The sequence below is a fragment of the Ciconia boyciana genome, chromosome 2, assembly GCF_034638445.1.
Source record: "Ciconia boyciana chromosome 2, ASM3463844v1, whole genome shotgun sequence".
Taxonomy (NCBI): Eukaryota; Metazoa; Chordata; class Aves; order Ciconiiformes; family Ciconiidae; genus Ciconia; species Ciconia boyciana.
Genome location: NC_132935.1, coordinates 164,082,400 through 164,103,939, shown reverse-complemented (window position 1 = coordinate 164,103,939; position 21,540 = coordinate 164,082,400). Strand labels below are relative to the sequence as shown.

Sequence of the window (21,540 nt, the reverse complement as noted above, 5' to 3'; positions counted from 1 at the left end):
CTGACTACTTTTTTCAGAAACTGCTGTATGTGAACATGAGTGTGTGTGTGTACAGTAGAGTTCCCCAACACAATTCATAATACACAAGGCACAATGAAATGGAGGTGTTTCTCTGCTGTCAGTGGAATTCCCCCCCATCAAACCATGTCTATGAACAGTAGCTAATATAATGTATCTTGTAAAGATAGCTTAATATAGGCATTTTTGTTTCTGCTTTGAAACACACTGTGCTGCACTGCATGATTTGTCCTCTTCAGTTTATACCTAACATATATCTACAGCTCCAATAGGCATCTCTGATATGTGATGTGTTGGCAGGAGAGAGCTCTATATAAAATACAGATGTATCTAACCATCTCTTGGATGGAATTATCATAGAATCATAGAATGGTTTGCGTTGGAAGGGACCTTAAAGATCATCTAGTTCCAACCCCCATTCCATGGGCAGGGACACCTTCCACTACACCAGGTCGCTCAAAGCCCCACCCAACCTAGCCTTGAACACTTCCAGGGATGGGGCATCCACAACTTCTCTGGGCAACCTGTTCCAGTGCTTCACCACCCTCATAGTGAAGAATTTTGTCCTTGTATCTAATCTAAATCTACCCTGTTTCAGTTTAAAGCCATTACCCTTTGTCCTGTCACTACATGCCCTTGTAAAAAGTCCCTCTCCAGCTTTCCTGTAGGCCCCTTCAGGTACTGGAAGGCTGCTATAAGGTCTTCCCAGAGCCTTCTCTTCTCCAGGCTGAACAACCCCAACTCTCTCAGCCTTTCTTCATAGGAGAGGTGTTCCAGCCCTCTGATCATCTTCATAGCCCTCCTCTGGACTCGCTCCAACAGGTCTATGTCCTTCTTATGTTGGGGGCCCCAGAGCTGGATGCAGTACTCCAGGTGGGGTCTCACAAGAGCAGACTAGAGGAGGAGAATCACCTCCCTCGACCTGCTGACCACGCTTCTTTTGATGCAGCCCAGGATACGGTTGGCTTTCTGGGCTGCAAGTGCACATTGCCGGGTCATGTTGAGCTTCTCATCAACCAACACCCCCATGTCCTTCTCCTCCGGGCTGCTCTCAATCCATTCTCCTCCAACCTGTATTTGTGCTTGGGATTGCCCCGACCCAGGTGCAGGACCTTCCACTTAGCCTTGTTGAACTTCATGAGGTTTGCATGCACCCACCTCTCAAGCCTGTCAAGGTCCTTCTAGATGCCATCCCTTCTGTCCAGCGTGTCAACCGCACCACACAGCTTGGTGTCGTCGGCAAACTTGCTGAGGGTGCACTCAATCCCACTGTCCATGTCACCAACAAAGGTGTTAAAAAGCGCCAGTCCCAATACTGACCCCTGAGGAATGCCACTCGTCACTGGTCTCCACTTGGACATTGAGCCATTGACCACAACTCTCTGAGTGTGACCATCCAGCCAATTCCTTATCCACCGTGTGGTCCATCCATCAAATCCATGTCTCTCCAATTTAGAGACAAGGATATTGTGCGGAACAGTGTCAAATGCTTTGCACAAGTCCAGGTAGATGACATCAATTGCTCTTCCCGTATCCACCAACACTGTAACCCCATCATAGAAGGCCACCAAATTTGTCAGGCACGATTTGCCCTTAGTGAAGCAAGGCTGGCTGTCACCAATCACCTCCTTATTTTCCATGTGCCCTAGCATAGTTTCCAGGAGTTAGCATAGTTTCCAGCTCCATGATCTTGCCGGGCACAGAGGTGAGACTGACCAGCCTGTAGTTCCCCAGGTCTTCCTTTTTTCCCTTTTTAAAAATGGAGGTTATGTTTCCCCTTTTCCAGTCAGTGGGAACTTCACCGGACTGCCACAACTTCTCAGATATGATGGATAGTGGCTTAGCAACTTCATCCACCAGTTCCCTCAGGACCCGCAGATGCATCTCATCAGGTTGCATGGACTTGTGCACCTTCAGGTTCCTTAGATGGTCTCGAACCTGATCTTCTCCTACAGTGGGTGGTTCTTCATTCTCCTAGTCCCTGCCTTTGCCTTCTGCGACTTGGGCGGTGTGGCTTGAGCATTTGCTGGTGAAGACTGAGGCAAAAAATTTGTTGAGTACCTCAGCCTTCTCCATATCCTGGGTAACCAGGTCTCCTGTTTCCTTCTGGAGAGGGCCTACATTTTCCCTTTTCTTCCTTTTATCACCGACATACCTATGGAAGCTGTTCTTGTTGCCCTTGATGTCCCTGGCCAGATTTACTTCTGTCAGGGCTTTAGCTTTCCTAACCTGATCCCTGGCTGCTCAGACAATTTCTCTATTCCTCCCAGGCTACCTGTCCTTGCTTCCACCCTCTGTAGGCTTCCTTTTTGTGTCTGAGTTTGTCCAGGAGCTCCTTGTTCATCCATGCAAGCCTCCTGGCGTTTTTGCCTGACTTCCTCTTTGTTGGGATGCATCACTCCTGAGCTTGGAGGAGGTGATCTCTGAATATTAACCAGTTTTCTTGGACCCCTCTTCCCTCCAGGGCTTTATTCCATGGTACTCTACCTACCAGCCAGATCCCTGAAGAGGCCAAAGTCTACTCTCCTGAAGTCCAGGGTAGTGAACTTGCTGTGCGCCCTCCTCGATGCCCTAAGGATCTTGAACTCCACCATTTCATGGTCACTACAGCCAAGGCTGCCCTTGAGCTTCACATTCCCCACCAGCCCCTCCTTGTTGGTGAGAACAAGATCCAGCATAGCACCTCTCCTTGTTGGCTCCTCTATCACTTGGAGAAGGAAGTTATCATCAACACATTCCAGGAACCTCCCGGATTGCTTATGCCCTCCTGCATTGTCCCTATCGGGGTGGTTGAGTCCCCCAGGAGGACCAGGACTTGTGAACTTGTATCCTGCAAAGTAGAATATCTAAGAGTTATGAATTTGAAGAAGGTATTTGTCTCCAAATTAAATGAATTATCACTCTGAAAGTGGCCATTTCCCTGGAGATTGTTAGAGAGCCTAGACACCTGGCTTAGTCTAGACACCCAAATTTTAGATGGCTGAAATTAGGTGAGATGAATCCCTCTGCTACTATGGACCTCTCAAATATCCAGCCTATACCTATGCAAGATCTGAGTTACCCTGTGGTACAGAATCAGAAATATTGGCCCTGGTAATAAAAAGGTCAAAGTGTAGTGAGTCAAGCTAGGGAAGAGATCTGAAGGGAGGCATATGGATTTGTTATCCCTGGAGGTATCCAAAATTATGTAGATGGCAAGGGTCACTGATTCCAGACACGGGCACAAACTAATGCTACAGAGATAATGTCCTTCCATCCATTCTATTCTTCTGGGGCTGCAATCTTATATGGTAGCAGTTCGAAAGCGCTTTGCAAATCACAAATCAGGGGGTCATTAGGTTCTTTTTCCTGAGTTATCATGGCCCTAATAATATTATGATAATCCATTTTCATGCCTGATCTTTCCATCTTCTGTCTAGTGTGACTGGACCCTACCTCACTATCTGTTCCAGAATGCTGTTCTTGAGAACTACTGTCTCACTTCCTGAAGTTGGTGTGACTGCTCATGATTTCTTCCACTTAATTTCCAGGCATTTTCTCTGGTGGTTGCTGACTGTCCTGGAGTCCTTATAATAATCAGCTGGCTAGCAGAGAGATACAAATCAATTTTACAATGTTTGTATTGTATTGGTTTCCTCTTGTAAATAATTACATTAAATTTAAGACATGGAATCTCTAAACATAATGATATGTTGCTAGCATTGTGATAGTCCTGTCATAACAGGACATTTTTATCCTCATCTTTATTCTTGATGTGTTTAATTTAAAATATTTTTGTTTGATTGCCCATGAAATTATAGGCCCAAATTAATGGGATTACAGTTGCCAAATGCTCTAGGGTGCTGCAGGACAGTGGGGAAAAGCTCAGCAAACAATTTGGTCTTTGTTCTAGGCATCTGGAATGTCTAAATGCAGACATTTACATCCAGTCCAAGTTGTTATATGTTCCTCTTACAGACAGCAGAGATCTACTCAGGGTATTGGATGGAGCTGAGGGCAAAATCAGGCTCATCCTAACATAAGTGATTACAACAGATCAGGTGAATTGCATTACTAAAGTTCCTATTTCTTTCCATTGGCTGCAAAGGAAACCTAGGTTGGCTGGCACCTCTGCAGACATCTGTACTGGAGATACCATAAGAGATATGACATGTCCGGAATTTGTTTCTTCTATGAGAGGATGTTATAAGAATAACAGTTCAACCAAGAGAAGAAAATTGTCAGGAAGGATTCATTTGCTTTACAAAGCTACCTGTGCTTTGTATTTTTTTTTTGTTTGTATTTTAGGAGGTTTCCCACATTTATGAACGATTCAAGCTAGGTAACTCAAGGAATAAAAATCTATTGCATAGGGTAAAGCTGAAGCAATAATAGTGAAAGACTTTCCCTACTGACATGCTGATGATGGGCTTCTTCCCTTCTGTGGAAGGTCCAATTTTTGCTCAGTCTAATATCCAGTAGCCTGAGTGGAGATACATGTTTATAAGAAAATTTGCTATTGTTGCTCCTTGTTGAGTCTGACAGTGGTGAGGCACTTGTGGGGATTTAGAAGAGAAGTGTGCACTGATATTGTCCTGCTAGCTAGAATTCAGATTAAGTTTTCAAGTTCATGTGCCCATGCATACATATCTTCAAGTGAGATCTGATCAGCCCTTATAAGGAATGGATATCTGAGGCTCGATTTGGTTGCTTAGATATGGGTGTCCCAGAACATTTGAGATGCTTGAGGACAAATTGCCGGGCCTCCAGCTGCTGCTTCAGAAGGGGTGGATCTTCCCTAGGTCCCGTGTTTATCTGCCAGCCTCATGTGGCTATCTCAGATATGCTAGAGTATCTCAAATGGTGCTGGACATGTCTTTTTGGAAAGTTGAATCAAAATCTAAGTCCTCCTTGGCTGTAATGGCACCTTAGATATCTCATGAAAAGCAGAGAGTCAAAGCAATCTGAATCTGAGAGCTGGCAACTTTGCAGTGTTTAAAACTGCAAGTGTCCTGGATTTTGCACCTGGGTTGGGCAGAGATGCCCAAAGGAGTATGTAAGCCACTAGACCAAGGTCTCAAAGCCAGACCGATGATGCTTCTCAAAAAACCAAGCAAATATGAGTTGTATGGTTTAAAACTATGAGTTACAGCTCTGTAGCGACAATGCTGTATGCTGGGCAATGAAGGCAAGACCCATAACCCAAAGAATTAATTCTCTTACTGCATATGTTAAAGTTGCTTAGGATGCCCTAGTAATTAGATCATGGCAATTTGAAGCAGGATGGTTTTGTTGGTGGGCTACATTGTTTTCTGAAGCATTTGATTTTGGTTATTGTCAGAGATGGGATACTGGGCAACATGATCATATGTTATTTCTATCTTGGTCTCTGCTTTCTGAGCTATATGATGTTTCAAAGCCAGTTATGCAGAGTGTCTGTGTATTTTCAGAGGAAATGGGGGATTGACTTCTGAGCATTTTATTACCCTCCACCTTTTTGTGCTATGCTTCGTCCCAGCTTAAGACCATGTGAGATGACTACTCAGATCTTCCCAGCGTGCACTGAAAGTCATCACAGTGAAGTGGAGTGGAAGGCAGGAAGAGCAAAAGCTTGACTGGAATGGCCTGAATTAAGCCACAAGAAATCTTGCTGCCTAATGTGTTGTAAGGAGGAAAGCAGGGCAAGACCCTTGATTCTATACATCTTATTTGGCAATAGTCCCATTGTACCTAACAGAAAGAAAGTGGGACTAATGAGACACATTGTCATTGTCATCATTTGTTCAGATGTGACCTAACCCCCATTTTTTTAAAATTTATTTGCTTATGCTGTAAACAGAGGACTGGGCCATTGTCAGGCATAAATAAATATATAAAATGGGTCCTTTGTGTTCTTGCATGTCTGTGAAGCATTGACCCTGAATTTGACCTTGTATAAAATCACTGTTATTCTGGAATGAATGTTTCTGTGCTCTCATATGGTAGATAGTGTTCTGCACATTCATCCAAAACACCTCACTTTAAAAAAAATAACATTGGCAGTTTATGAGTGTCAAGGTTGGTTCTTCTGTGTATTCTTATAATCTCTCTGCAATGTCTCATCATTTGTTTCATGTAACATGATTCACTCGTACAGGTTTTACAGCTGTAGAGAATGACAAGTGTATTAATGTGCTGAAAGAAATATATTAATGTGTAGCTACAAGCCATTTATTATTTATGCTGTTGAATCTTTTTACACCCACAGTAAATATTTTCTAACATCAATAAAGCTGCAAAGATTCATCACCACAGACCTGCATTTTTGAATTTTATCTTTGCTCACTACAGTCATACTTCATTTCTAGCAATAAAGGATGTCTCCTGTTTCTAACAAATGAGTCTATCAACTGAAACAAAGATCTGTATTTATCTATGTCTGATATTCCTCTCCACATACAACAATTTGCAACTCTGCACATTTTGTGTAAATCTCAAGTATATGCAGTAAGGACCGGATTTTGATTAGAAGTGTAGCACTAAATTTGAGAAGTGGTTTTCTTTAACAGTCTACTCAGGTAGCAGAGTATAATTCATTGTGAGAAGCCGTAGCATGGTGTAGCACAGAAGATAGCCATATATGACATTCCTATGGTAGTTCTAGAGGTGTACTGTCTGTGAAGATCTTTAAGCTGTCATCAATCTCTTTTGCTGCTTGAATTGTCTTGCTCCATATGGTATGAGGCTGTCCTGTTCCCACTCTGAAAATTGCCTTTACATTCATTGCTGGCATACTTGGAATGAGAAGGAAAGATAAATATTTTACCAGGTAATGGTCATGTTGTGATTGCATTTGAAAGTGCAGTCAGATCAGTTTTGCAGAGCATGTTGAGAAGGAGGGCCTTCAGGTTTATGGTCCAGAAGCCACTCTGGTAAATTAGTACCTTCCTTAAAGTGTATGGTCTTGCATTCCTTACCTAGCTGAATACTCCCACTAACTTTAAAGTCAGATGCTGAAAGGTCATTGCAATAATTAAGGATTACTGGGGGACATTTTTGCCAACAGAAAAAGGAGAGATAAGAAAAACCTTATTGTGCCATTTGAAACCCTCCTGCCTCATATTTAAAGGTAACAAAAATGTAGAGGTAGACGAATGCAGAGGTAGACACTAAACTCCAAACTAGAGCAGCTGGGCTGTATGAGCAATTAGTTGATGACCCTGTATTTCTGCCATCAAGCTTAATCCTGCCTCTTGATTGTCCTCTAGGGATTTAAAGACTTTGTTTCTACAAATAAGAGATATGTTTCTTTCTCCTCCTCTTCCGTCTCCTTCATCTTTCTCGCTGTTTGCCATTTTTCCGTCAAAACCAGGGTAGAGAATCCTTTCTTTGAGATTCACCTGAGTCTTTCCCTCACTGAGGATGTGATAAACTTCACAAAGTGTTCATGGCATTTCACACGAACCTGCATTAACTCCATAAGGGCCGGACAGAAGTGAGGTTCAACCAGAAGGCATTGTACTTGGTTGGCAGACCATAGCACACTTTTGAATGTTATTTGGGTATGTAGCTGTCTTGCTTATCCCATGCTCCAAACACAGATCCATGACTGTGTTGACAGACCAATTTATAACATTAGATGTTAAGTATGGATGTGGATTTACTTGGATTAAAAGAAAGAGACCTAAAGAGCCAATACTCAGATTGTGACTCCATGGGATACTTCCGTATTGGTGAGGTAAATTCCTGAAAACCAATGGAACAGAAGTAAGAAGGGTATTGGTGTAACCAGGTTGTTTGACGAATGATGTGCATTTCTTGTCCTAAGCTTTGTGCTGCATACCAGAAGAGATGGGTGACTATTGTGCCTGGAAACCATGACCTCTTCGCATCAATGGATAGGGAAATGGGTGATAAAACCATCACTGTAGTGGGAAGAGAAGGCTGGATGAGGTACAGTGGGCTTTTCTTTCTCTGAGGAAGGGAGATGAGGAGAGAACTGGTGCTTTTTTCTTTTTTCCTTTTTCCTTGTTCCTTTTTTTTTCTTTTTTTTCAATACCCATCTTGGGTATTGAAATATATAGTGGTCCCTTGATTTTGTGGAGGTTGCGTGTCTGAGGAGAAGAGGTCCATCTAGGAGACATGACCAAGGAGCAGTCAGCTGGTTCTGGAGGTACTGCCACCCCACACAAACATGTGTGTTGGCTGCCTGAGTCTGCACAGAGCTGAGTTTTGGTGTTGCTGATTAAACAGCACAATATCATCTTTGTTAGTCACTGTTAGTGGGGCAAACTAAAAGCTATCTTCTGGCTAATTCTACCAACTGTGGGTTGGGTTGGGTTGGAGATTGAGAAACCAGCTGTGTAACAGTGGTGCAAGGGCTGGCATACAAAGATTTCTATTACCAGGGAATATTGTATCCCATTTATGAGCAGAGCTCACTCCTTTACTAGAAGAGCTGTAGGTCACTTTCCAATATCTCTTCCACATAAGAAGCTTACTGAGCCGTGTATGTGCTTACATGTTTATTTGTCTGTCTTGTTCACTTCCATAACCTTGCAATTCAGATGTTCTTATAGAGATTGGTTGTGCATATGTCTTGCATATGCACCCAAACAAACCAATGAATACCACCACCACATAGGAACAAGCCCACTTTTAAGGTGGCAAAGTTTTTCTGCATGCCAAGTGCAATTATTAGTTTTCTTTGGTTGCTCAGTAATTCATAAGGCAGATCTCTGCTACCTACTGCCTGGAAAGATCTAGTAGTTATTTGTATCAAATGCATCATGGAGGGGTACTGCATCAGCAGAGAATCAGCAGCGTCAGCAGCTACAATATTTCTGTCAATCTTTCGTTTAATTGGATTTGCTTCTTTTATAAAGAGCAACATTTTGGTATCAAATGAGTCAAATTGACATGGTCAGGATTTGACTAGATCCAGCCAGAGGGAAACTTTCACTAAGAAGTTAATTGTACCCAGGGAAAGTTACAAAAGTAGCTTTTCATCAAGAGGCCACAGAACTGGGAAGAGATTGTTAAACAATGGTGCTAATTTGTGGACTGAGGAACAGCAAATTATTTTCTTCATTCAGACTTACTCCTAGACAATTTGTTCATCACCTCTATGTTTATTTTTTGGGGTGGGGTTTTTTGGTTTTTAAATATATGGAATGCAATAGTATTATCTGTGCAATATGTACTGCTTCTGATTTTCTAAAGCTAGATGAACTGAAAAGACGGAGGGAAAATTCAGTTTAGATTGAAGATTTTCTAGCTCTTCTCACTGAAATGAAGAAATCATTCTCTGAATCCTGAAGAAAATATTTAGTTTAATTCAGGGATGTTGTTTTGAGTGTTAACCACTATAAAGAACAGTTTTGAAATGAAACCCAGCTCAGTCTTCAACTCCGTAATGTTTGAACCATTTGAAAAATCTTCAAGTGTTTATACTGGAAAATACAAGGCAGCATTTAGGAAAGCGAAACATTTACCAAATTTAAAAGTAGTTAATTTTTTGAAACTGTCTTTCTTTTTGTAATTTATTAAGTGATGCATTCCTCCAAAAATTCAGGAAACTCTAGTGCCCAAAGCCTTCAGCCAAGTTTTTGATTCCAGTGTGGTAGGTGCTGTACAAATAGTGTGAGAAAATAAACAAGGCAGACAATAGGTGAGAAATGAAGTCTTTTGCCCAGGCTATGTGATTTTTGCCCTGCAGAGAGGCAGCAAAACCAGGGGAAAAGAAATCTTATCAGCATCCTGGACAAGTGCCCTACTCACTGATCAGTTCTGGCTCAACTGAAATGGCCGGTGGGCTCAGTGATGCCATTGGGCACTTACAAATGCTGTCTTATGAGCAGATCTCATAGCCATCACTGAGAGGCTCTGCTTGAGGAACAAAAATAAATTTTCTGAACTCAACTGCACTATCAGGAAGAAGCAAAGTAACTTAAAGTGTAGAGTTGAAGATACTTTGAGGGATAGATGTCTGTGAATTGCTTAGAGGTTTAGAGCACCCTTTATCCCCCTCACTTGAAAGTTCCAGAAATAGGCTTTTCTTCTCAAAGCCCTGTTTAAAGACAACCACTATGTTGGTCATGGTCATGTTGTGTGAGTGAAGCTAAAGAAATTTTCTCTCCTGCTTTTTGGGATTAGAGATGCGTGGGACAAAGAGATCTGGTGGTGTTGACAGGGGTCAATTTGTCGAAATGCAAATTTCTCAAGAAGGGCTGCAATTTTGGGAACATTCACTTGGGAAGGAGCTCATGGCTCCAGAAAGAGAAATGGAGAGATGCATTCATTTGCCTCAGAATATCATGCTGCCTGGAGACTTAGGACAGTTGTTATTTTTGTGGGGTTTTACATATTTAAAACAAAAATACTCATTCCTAAACCACAATGGCACTCCTCCCCTCTCCCTCCATTGCAATCTGAAAATGTTAAAAAATCTCCAGATTCCCAGATGGCGAAATAGCTTTCTGGCTAGCTCTCATCAGTGCATATTGTTAATTTATTTGCCCTTCTAACCCAGTGATTTTTTTCTTTTTTCTTTCTTTGAATAACACAATTCTTTTGGTCCTTGAAGAGTAAAGAATGAAGCCCTTCAATCTTAAATATGAGTAAAGGGAAAGTCCAGGCTATTGCAGGGTGGGAGACAGATGTTGTCAGAAGTCCTATACCATTGCTTTGAACTCAGTGTAAGTACCATGTCCACTCTAAAGCTGTGAACACAGACTGTACACAGGACTTCATTTCTGGATACCTTTTTTTCTGTCAAAGTTTCTTTATTGTCCTAGCCTTCTGTTTCTGCATCTCTGCTACTAGCATATATACTTATCTTGCTTTTCTCCCTTACAAGTCAGTTTTCTGTATGCTTCCTAAGATCCTTCAGAATCTGTGATCCTAGATGATCCTCCTTAGCAAGTTTTTGCCACTTTTTCATAAAGATTTCCATATATCCTAATGTAGCAAGTCAGAAAGGCTGGTTAGGTCTAAGCTGCTCTCCAACGTGTCCCAGAGTGCAGAACTTCACCCAGTTCCCATTGTACTGAGCTTTGATTTCCCAAAAGATGACCAACCATCTGGGCAGCTCCCTCCAAACTTCTTCTCATCTTTCCCCTTCCCCAGACCCTTCTCATCCTGTTCCATAATGACCTCAGTCTGTCAAGCCCTTTGCTTTTCCCTTTCTCCCCACATCATGGTTTCCTTGCTTAGAGGCTCTTCCTCCTGCTTCCTGGATCACTCTGGGTGCTCATCCTTTCTGAAGTGCTTGCTCCCTCCTGCCACTGGAAAAAGAGACAGTGGCCTCTCTTTTCTTCCTTGTCCCCTGCATGGCCCATCCTTCTCTCCAAAGCTCTACTCTGCTCTCTGTACCTTGCCCTACTAAACTGTCCAGCCCGTCCCATCTGCATGAGGGGTGGAAAGATGTGTTGCCTCTGTGCCTTGCTTTTCCCAGGCTGGGTTCCCAACCCTTCTCTCAGTCTCCCCACTCTGCCTCTCCTCTGGATCGTTATTCTAGATTCCTTTGTTCTCGTGCCTCCCTTCTATCAGACCGTCTCCCTCATCCCAGCTTTTATTATTTTTCTTCTTTCTCAAGGCCTGCTCAGGATCCAGTACTGCATTTACAGGACTGGGTCCCTTCTTCCCCCTCCCTGTCCAAGCATCTCTGCTCATCCTCAGTTCCATACAGTAAAGGCAGGAATTGCTTTGCTTCACAAAAAGCCAGAGGAGTTAGATTCATCTGATGGCTTTTCCTTTTTTCCCTGGCTCTTATTTGCGCCGAGTATTTTTGCAAAAGTGCTCATCCCCAGAGCTAACAATAAAACTGTCTGTGTGTGTGTGTGTGCGAGAGAGAGAGAGAGAGAGAGAAGAGGGAGGGAGAGAAAGCAATACAAGAGTCTGGCAGTGTGAGGCGGCATTGGAGAGCTGCTAGACCAGGGAAGCTGGCTAAGAGACGCAAGCCCCTTACTCTGGGCTCAGTGTGATCCCATTGGTTCCTGAGCTGCTGTTTTAAAGCAAAAAAGAGCTTGGAGGATTGAACTGCACAGCCAGACGCAGACTCTCAGCCAAGTTGTCAGCACGCTGGGAGGAAGAGAGGCTTACACGCACGAGATTGCAGGGTGTCCGCAGCTTGATGTTCATTTGTTTCCAGAAAGGAAGAAAGGAGAGGGGACAAAAAAAAAAAAAAAAAACCAAAACAGAAAAGGGGGAAGGAGCCTGATCCAGTCCAGCAGTCCCGGGGGCAATAATGGATGTGACCATATCTCAGTTCATCTTAGAAGAATTTGATGTCAATTGCAGCCTCCTGGATCGTTTACAAGAGACTTTCTTAGAGAGTTCCTCTATCCCTTTCCTGGGCTTTGATGGTAGGAAACATTACCTAGTGGAGGGATGGGAAAAGCTTTCTAACTGCTAAAATTCAGTTTGCTTTGTGATGCAAAGTGTGTCGCTTTTGTGCTTTCTCAACTGCTTCTTTTTCCCTTTCTATCTCCTTTTTTAACGCAAAAGGTCCGTATTGCAATGCCACAACTGATCAGATCGGGACCTGCTGGCCCAGAACCTCCGCGGGGGAACTAGTTGAGAGACCCTGCCCGGAGTTCTTCAATGGGATCAAATACAACACCACAAGTAAGTACAAACTCCTTTCCTTCTCCCACAGATCTGGTATTGAGAAGGCACCTGGGGAGACCAAAAATATATTTTTATTTTAAAAAAAAGGAAAATAAAAGGAAAAAAGTGTTTGCCTGGGAATCAACATTTCCTCCACATTCCAACCTGTATATTCAAAATTCCTGCTTGAAATGATGCAGATTTCTCAAAAGCACAGACTTTTGGACACTGATTCCTCTTTACTTAAGTGTATTTAGGTAGATCTGGACAAAAATACCCTCTGCAATCTAAGGAGGGTAGACTGTGCTTTGTGTGTTTGTTCATGTGTAGATACGTATAGCTGAATGTATTTGTAGCAGTGCTTCAGCCATTTAGATAATTAAAGATCCTTTGACTTGTGAAGTACTTAGTCTTAACACCTAAGAACTGTATTTTGAAAGGACTCTCCCTTTGAGAGGCTGTCTGTGTGAACAGGGGGACAAACTGAGCTGGAAGTTGTATCTAACAAACAGAAGGCTGGGGTCTGGAATCTGTTTAGTAACTTCATCAGCGGTTGGCTTATGAGTCTGGGGTGGCTGCATCATTACTGCAAGGGAAACAGTAGTGGATATTATGAGGCAAATAATATTCAAAGCAAGGGAGTATGGGGGGGTCCTTAGAAATCTCTTGGAACTGATGCTTTAGTCTTAGAAGTAAACAATCATGATGACTCACTAAAAATTTATTATTCAGGCTGTCGGACGCAGGCACTCATTTCCTTTTCCTTATCTGTCAATACTCTTTGGACCTTTCATTAAGAGTTTTTAACATATTAGTTCCAAATATGTGTACCCACTTGTTTGTCAGTCATTTTTTCAGACTACTCAATGTGCTTTTGGCTGTGGGGACATTTCATTCCATGTTTCACTCTGAACTGTTGCTCGGGTGTTAGTAGTCTAATTTTCAGGTAGTGTTAATTTTGTGGGGCTAGCATTCTCAGTAAGTCTTGTACAAGAATGACCCTGTCATCTTAGACTTTATTTTTTAACTTGCTGAAAGTGAATTTATTCTTTCCCCAGCTGTAGGTGTCAAGGATCAGATAACTACACAAAAGTTCTGCATATTTGCTATGGAAAACAAAGCCCTCTTCCAGATTTGTTCTTAGGGACAAGTTTCTGGCCATCCTTGACTTTGAGCAGAGTAAGAAGGTTACCTCAGAGAACTGCAAGATCATACTCAAACCCTACATTCTCTGACCTGTGCTCTTTGCAATAAAATAGGTGGGAGCATGCAAAGGGCTGGGTTATGTTGTCCTTGATTATAGCAGATAGTCCACTACATTTACAGTCTCAGTTGAGATCAGAAGAAAATTTCTGAGAATTAAGGCAGCTCAGACAAGAGCAAGTGTATCAGAATGGACCCTAATAGAGCCGCCATAGAAAAGGTACCTCAAAGAAGTATGGCTTTTTTTTTTCCATTTCCTTTTTTTTTGTGGAGGATGTCAGTATTTCCACTGCCTTATTTTTGTTTCTCCAAAAGGAAAGAGGGAAGGAAAAAAAAAAGAAATGCATTATGGATTATTCCTTATTTATATCATAAACACAGTGGAGTGAATTTAAATGATTTTCCTGTGCATAGAAGGAAAAAAATCTTGAATGCTTGATTTTGTGTTGATAAACCCTGTTAATGCTTTCAGTAGTTCATCAATGACCTGATTTAAAGTTCTTCCCTGCTCCTCTCCTTCTCGATGGTGGCTAATGCTTGTATTACAGTGCTAATAAATTTTCTTAAATTCATTGCTCTTAAAACAATGGCATGTCAACTCAATTAAAGAAAAGACTGATGAAAACGTGTTATTGAAATGCTGAAGCATTATTTTGTCACAGTCTGGGGAAATGGACATTTTTCTCCTTTCAACATGAAACGTGAGTAGTCACGATGAGAAAATGTGTGTCTGCAGGACTGATTGGTAGTGCAGACTGGTGCCCAGATGTGGTAGTGTATGTAGCTTGAAACAGAGAACTAAAGTACACTGAAGCCACTGTAGGTGGCTTTCAGTTGATCTTATACTCTTCCATGTGTGTAGTTCCTCCAAGTTGTGGTGTAGAAAAGGAAGGGAAGGACTATACCGAGATTTGAGTCAACTTGTAAAATAAGTAGCTTCTTGGGAGAGAGTAGTTTGTGATTAAGGCTTGGGAAGGCAGTAGGACAGCAGGTTAAGATTAGAATACAGAGGTGCAATCTCTTTTGTGATTTGAAAGATGTGGCAACTAGTCCATGAAGAAGATGTCCAGAGTTTGGGAAGGCCAAATACTGACACAGTCTGACTACTTTTACGTGCATGATTTCACCAAGTTAGTTCGTGAGTTGCCTAGAGGGCCATTTTTAACGGGACTCAATGTGCTAAAAACCTAGACTGTGCACCTCGTGCAGATAATAAAATAAGCACAGACAACTGATAAAAAACAGGAAATGGATCTTGCAAATTTCAGAGGTGAATAATCCAGCTGCAAAGTGAAGGTTTGATCAGGAGATGGCTTGGATCAACATAAGATGTCTGCCTAGGACATGTAGTGTAGTTTTGTCCTATTTTGTTTTGCATTTTGATGAGGCAAAGGGAGAAATGATGGTGTGTAATATTGTAGTGAATTGGTTTTGAGAGCAAAATCAGACAAGTTTAGAGAAAGCACTGTGCAATGCCTTCCTTTTACTAAGGGTTTATCCAGTTCTAGGTCGTAAGTCAGCTATTTATTATACTACCATGCATCCCATGTTTGTGAGCTGCCACCTTTTAGGAACTATACCGTATCTTTAGTTTGGTTTTGTATGACTGTGAGTATATTTCTCATTGTAATGTGTATAAAACTTTTGGATCATTTTCAGTAATTATTTTTTTTTAGAAATGAGGATCTCAAAGATTCCAAGTTCCTACCAGTTTCATAAAAGTAGCTCATCAGCTGGAGGGAATGAACCCAGTAGCATTCCCCGTAAATAAAAGTTTTTGCGTTGTATTTACTAGAAAATCCAGACTTGGAAGTGCCCGAACTGTATGAAAATCTTATACTAGACTCAGTCAAGCACAAGATGCTGATCCATGGCAAACCAGGCTGCCCAAGTTCTGGTACTCATGGGGCTATTTCTGTGCCTTATTGTAGTCTCTGTGCACATAGTGTATGGAATTCAAGACAAAATGCAACAAGTAGGTCGCTCCACAGACCAGCTCATCAAAGGCTTTGGATGAACCTACCCTGGCTTGGTAGCCGTCTTGTCAACTATCATGCTTTGATTGTCTCTCTGTCTAACTCAGAACCTCTGAGTGCTTGGATGGGGAATGCTATCAAACCCTGCAGTATACCAGCAAAATTTAATGAAAGGGTATTTGAGTCAAAAAACTTAAGAACAAGAACTGGTGCATAAAAAATCCCCTCCTGTTTGCCACTACAGAATAAATTGTTTGCATAAAATATTTCCATTCTAACTGCAAAAAAATCCCGTGGTGATTTTGTGCACGTGTCTATGTTACTGTGTGTCTCTTGGGAACTGCTGAGTGACTCAGATTAGTTTCAGCTGGATTCGTGAAACAAAGTCTGCCAGTCTGTGAGCATTTTTCATCTCCGACACTTTGTTATTTTGGTAATTTATTTTCTTCCTCTTTATTTGGGAAATAAAGTTGTGCTGACAAATCAGGATCTGGTTACCCCGTAGTGTGTTTGTGAATATAGACAAAATGTTCTTTGACCAACGATCTGAAAATGATGCCATCCACTTACAACTTTGCAATTTTGCAGCAAAGCTTATGTATTATTCTCAAAGGGAAGAAAAAAAAAGGAAAAATGTATGTGATGGTGCAGTGTGTGGCTGTGCACTTCTCTCTGCTCAGGATCTATATTTAGCTAAAGATGACAATATCGTTGCTGCCCTCTAGATGTGTTTATACTTTGACAGCGTGAAGCTTTTATTCTTGTTTTAGGAAACAGATTAATTAATTTATTAGGATATCCTGAAGCTTGATTAATTCAGCAAATGGGCAGTAATGAGACTCTCTTTGCTGCTTGCAAAAATGTGGTCGTACATGTAAGTACTTAAACCATGTTACAGGCTAAAGTATGTCTACTTTAGCTCTTGCCTTTCCCTACAAATTGCCCTGTGCAATGAGGAAATCCAGGATTAGATGTTCATCTGATGCACAATAAGGGTTGACTCTTGTAGCCTTAGCTGTCTGACTTGAGTTTGTCTACAACAGCCAGTGCAGCGGAAGGGTATTCTATGGTGAGATCTGTCCATCAGGGGCTTGTCAGCTTGGTTTGTGCTGGTTGCAGGCAGGAGGTGGAAGCATTGGAAGGCCTCTGTCTTGCAGATTAAGACACACAGATCTAGGTATTTCCATGTAGGTATCAACAGCTAATTTAAGTATCGAAGCTGTAATACAACTTAGTGGAGCTCTAATTGATATAGGAGATGAAGCCTAGAGAGTTACTCAGCTCAACCTAAATGTACAGATCAGTTCAAGAGCCTATGCAGAAGTGTTAGTGCCATTTGATATGTCCAGGGGTATCATCTTGCCTGCTATCTAGTTCCTGTTTCAGAGGGACCAGGCCTTGTGTAGGTTTGTGTTTTACCTTCCAGGCCACATAGCTGTTGCAGATCTCTAAGACAAATGATATGATGCTTGTGTTTAGGCAGCTGAATTCATCCCTGGGTGTCTATTGAGCTGAACTGAACCCACACCTGGGGATTGGCATTAGGAGGCCAGACTGCTTTTGTGATCAATAGGAACAAAAGGTCTCTATAGCTCTACCTCCCTCTCTGCAAATCCCCCTCTCTATCTCTCAGTATAGGAAAGCTCTTTGACTGAGATAGCCACTTCAGATGAGTGTTTTGGGTATTGCAAAAAGCATCCTCATCTTCTCCAGGGACTCCACTGCTGAAAACAGGCACAGAAGCACTGCTAACCTTGCACTGATGGAGATTTGGTCCCTCCTTGCCTACTCCTTGTTCTGAGGGTGTGTACACCACGGTGTATACACCATGTCCTGGGGTGCATCAGGCACAGCATAGCTAGTTGGTCGAAGGAGGTGATTGTCCCACTCCACACTGCACTGGTGCGGCCCCATCTCGAGTATTGTGTGCAGTTTTGGGCACCTCAATATAAAGAGGACATCAGACTGTTAGAGTGTGTCCAGAGGAGGGTGACCAAGATGGTGAAAGGCCTCGAGGGCAAGGCTTACATGAAGCGGCTGAGGTCAGATGGATTGTTCAGCTTGGAGAAGAGAAGGCTGAGGGGTGACCTCATCGCAGTCTACAACACCCTCAGGGGAGGCAGCGGAGGGGGAGGTACTGATCTCCTCTCTCGGGTGACCAGCGACAGGACACGAGGAAATGGAATGAAGCTGCATCAGAGGAAGTTCAGATTGGACATTAGGAAAAGGTTCTTCACTGAGAGGGTGGTCGGTCACTGGAGCAGGCTCCCCAGGGAAGTGGTCACAGCACCAAGCCTGTCAGAGTTCAAGGAGCGTCTGGATGATGCTCTTAGTCATATGGTTTAGTTTTAGGTAGTCCTGCGAGGAGCAGGGAGTTGGACTCCATGATCCTTATTCGTGCCTTCCAACTTGAGATATTCTGTGATTCTATGATTGTATGATGCCTTGGTGGCCCTAGAACCAGCTGCCTTGTGGAGAATGATTTGGAGAGGGTTGGTGGCTTAGCAACTGGACAGTTCACATGGATGGACATGGGAGAAAGAGCCATTGGCACAAGTATCACAGTTGTACCTATTGACATGGGTTACTCCACACTGAAAGAAAAATTCCTGCAGTTCTTTGTTGTCTCATCTTGAACAGAGGCAAATAATCTTTTGTGTGCTGAGGGAAGGGTGAAGAAATGAATTAATAGCTCTTCTGTTTTGCATCTTCCTTCTTTTGAAAGGGATTAAAGAAATGATTTAATTTTTAAAAGAGCAAAAGAGCTAATTTTAATAGGTTAAACAGCCATTCTTTTACCAAAATCTAACCTCTGCTGCTTTTCTTTCTGATTAATTATTGTTCAAAATTCTTCTGGAGTGGTGGCTTCAGCTTGCATATAAAACATGAGCCTTGCTTGGAAATCATTGGTCACAGAGTCTTGTTCATGCTATGTGGGTAAGACCTGTCCTGATAATTACAGAAATGTGCACTTTTATAAGTGGCTAGCCTAGAGGCTCAATTAACATTTTCACTTGTGTTTTATCTCGTGTATTTTAGTGTCTTGCGCACTTCCGTTGATCAGATTAGCATGACTTACTTTTTCCTCAGAGGTTATTCTGGCTTGATTTCTAAAGGGTGCATTTTTGAAAGCTAAGTCTCTGTAAAAGACAGAGACCCTTTATGCTCTGGTGGCCTTTCATCTTTATTGGAGAGAGAGAAATAAAATGCCCATCAACACAGCCTTGTAAGCAGGAGTGGTGATTTCTAGAGGTACAACTGGATGCAGTGAGGAGGTGCAGCTGAGGTGTGGGCTGGGAAAAAGGACAAGGTGAGGGGAAGCATCCCAGCCTGAGAGGCAGCAGATGCTAAGCAGTTCTGGTGCACTGCCATTTGGATTGAAGGGCTCTTTATATATTTAAAACACATTTCTGAAAGAAGAGTTTCAAAGATCAAATACACAACTTTCTCTTTTTGCTAGGCAATGCATGTGTGTTTTCAGACTCAGAAAAGTACTATGAAGCCCTAAAACTACTCCCACCTCATCCCTCTTCTGTAACCTTGTTGGATGACCAGAAGGCTTTTATTCCACTGTTTAAAGACAGAAGGAGATTTGGGGTAAGAAGAGATGTTTTGTAGCCAATTTTAATTATGGACTCACTACAAAAAGGCTGTAAAAAAAAAAAAAAAAGAGTCTGCAGTCTTGCAGAAGCCATTTTTTAGCCATCCTGGGGTGACCAACACAATATTTGTCAGTTATGGAGTCAAGACTACATGAAAGTTAAAGGAAGGAGACAGATGAGAAACCAAACAAACACGGCAGAGGAAAAAGAAGGCTGGAACTGGAATTCTGGGGGAGGGAATAAAACATAATTTTTAAGCTCGTAAAGCTTCTCTCTGAGGAGAACGAATCTGCAGTTGATTAGGTCAGCTTGACTCCAATAGCGCTGTATCCAGATTAAGATTTCAACCATCTTTGTTCATTTGCTCTTCCTAGTTTAAGTTGAATTCATCCACAAATACAGCAGTGGGAGGCTTTTGATTTCAGTGCATGCACAGATGGGAGAGGCTTTACTTTTTTCTCCCTCAAGTTTTTCTTCTTTTTTTCTTTTCATTGTGAAGCATAATTTGTGGTAAAAGATTGCTCTGATTTTTCAGTGTGGAAAAAGAATGTTGAAAACAGTATTTAAAAGGAGGAATGAAAATAACTCATCTTTCTTGCTCCTGCTACTATCATCCTGTGCAACGTGCGATTTCTTCGTTGCGCACAGAACAGAAGTTAATTGCATGTAGTAAAATAAGAAGATTGTTAATGTTACTTCAGTCATGTTCAGGGACCTTTTCTCCAGCTAATTAAACACTGATTAGTATTTTTCTTCTTCACTTGTTATGTTATGAGGTGGCTTTGCTATGATCCTATTGTGTCTGATTGCAGTTCTCTCAAGTAGGCTTGACTTTTGAGGAAGACTTCACACATTTCCCAGAGCCAGGAATTGCTGCTGCTGTTCTGCACCAAACCCATCTGATCCTCTGCCGAAGTCAATCAGACCTGACAGCAGTAGCAGGAGGCCCAGTCCCTTGCTTTGCCCTTCAGGGTGGCGACCCTGAACTTGTGGCAGAGGGGTCATCACCCAGGATTGCTGGGGAAATCCTGAGAGCAATGACAGGTCTCTGAGAGGGCTCTGAACCTTGTGGGCTTCAGGAGCGTTAGCAAACACAGGGTTGTCCACGTTATTTTTGGAGGCTTCCGTGACCCTCTCTCTAAGGAAGCTGCACCATCCACCTCTCTGTCCCTTGCATCAGATTGTGAGCTGTTGTCTAAGGTGACAGCAACTACCAGCTGGCGAACAGATGGACTGAGGTTCAGTTTCTTCCCACAAGTTAGGAATTAGATACTTGCAAAATTGTGTGCTGCTGGGGCCAGGGGAGGATTGGAAGAGGGAATGGCTCAGGAACATATGGGGAAGGAAAAGAATCAAATGCATTACAAAGGGAGACAAAGCAGGAAATCCTCATCTCATAATGTCAAAATGAGAGGAAAAATCCCACCCAGCTACATCTAAGGTAGAGACTTTTGTGGATGTGGGATTTCTTGTTTTACTGTGCCTTATGACCCATTTTCCATCCAGCCCAGCTGTGGGAGGATGAGGTCTGAAACGCTGCTGTGGAAGGTGGAATGAGGGTGTTCTCTCCAGTCGCTGAACCCTTGAGACTGTCTGCAACTCAGTGGGTTTCAGCCTCTGCGTTTATTGTCACAAAACCTTAGGGAGAGTGTCACTGAAGGAATGGTCACCCGTAATTCCTCCTCTCAGCCACAGGGTGTCACTTAAAGTGCAGGTAAAGTTAAGTGTCCACAGGCATCCGCACTGAGTCACTTGCGGGTGGAAACGATGGATGGGGTGAAAGAAAACTGGTGTGAATAGTGGTCCTGGTTTTTGCCCTGCTATAATTACCGACAGTGCTGCTTCTGCAGCTTCCCTATCCTGCTGGCTGGTAAAAGAGACTCACTGAAGTGAACTGGGGACAAAGACACAGTGGAGGAGGAGGTGGAGGATGTTCTGGAAGGAACTCTGCTGTCTCTGCCTTTGTGGAGCACTTGCTTGAGAGCAGGTCACTGGCCAAAGGAGGGTGGTCGGTGGTGGTCTCACCAGGGCTGCTCTGAAAGGATAAAGGAAGGGAAGTGCTAAGCTTTGTTCCCAAGAAGGTGTGTTACGTTAGAAGATGTGGAGCTATGCAAAGCATAATGTAACCATTCAGGGGTGAAGCACCGCCATAGAAGAAGCTTAAACAGTCAACA

General features: G+C 42.6%; 1 protein-coding gene across 1 annotated transcript in view; it reads left to right on the top strand.

Annotated features, from left to right (window-relative positions):
• The window catches only part of CRHR2 (corticotropin releasing hormone receptor 2), a 173,319-nt gene that overhangs the window by 39,100 nt on the left and 112,679 nt on the right, over nt 1-21,540 (top strand). Inside the window, exon 3 of the mRNA XM_072851554.1 lies at nt 12,484-12,603. Coding sequence (XP_072707655.1) covers nt 12,484-12,603 — 120 coding nt within the window. The remainder of the gene's footprint in view (nt 1-12,483; nt 12,604-21,540) is intronic.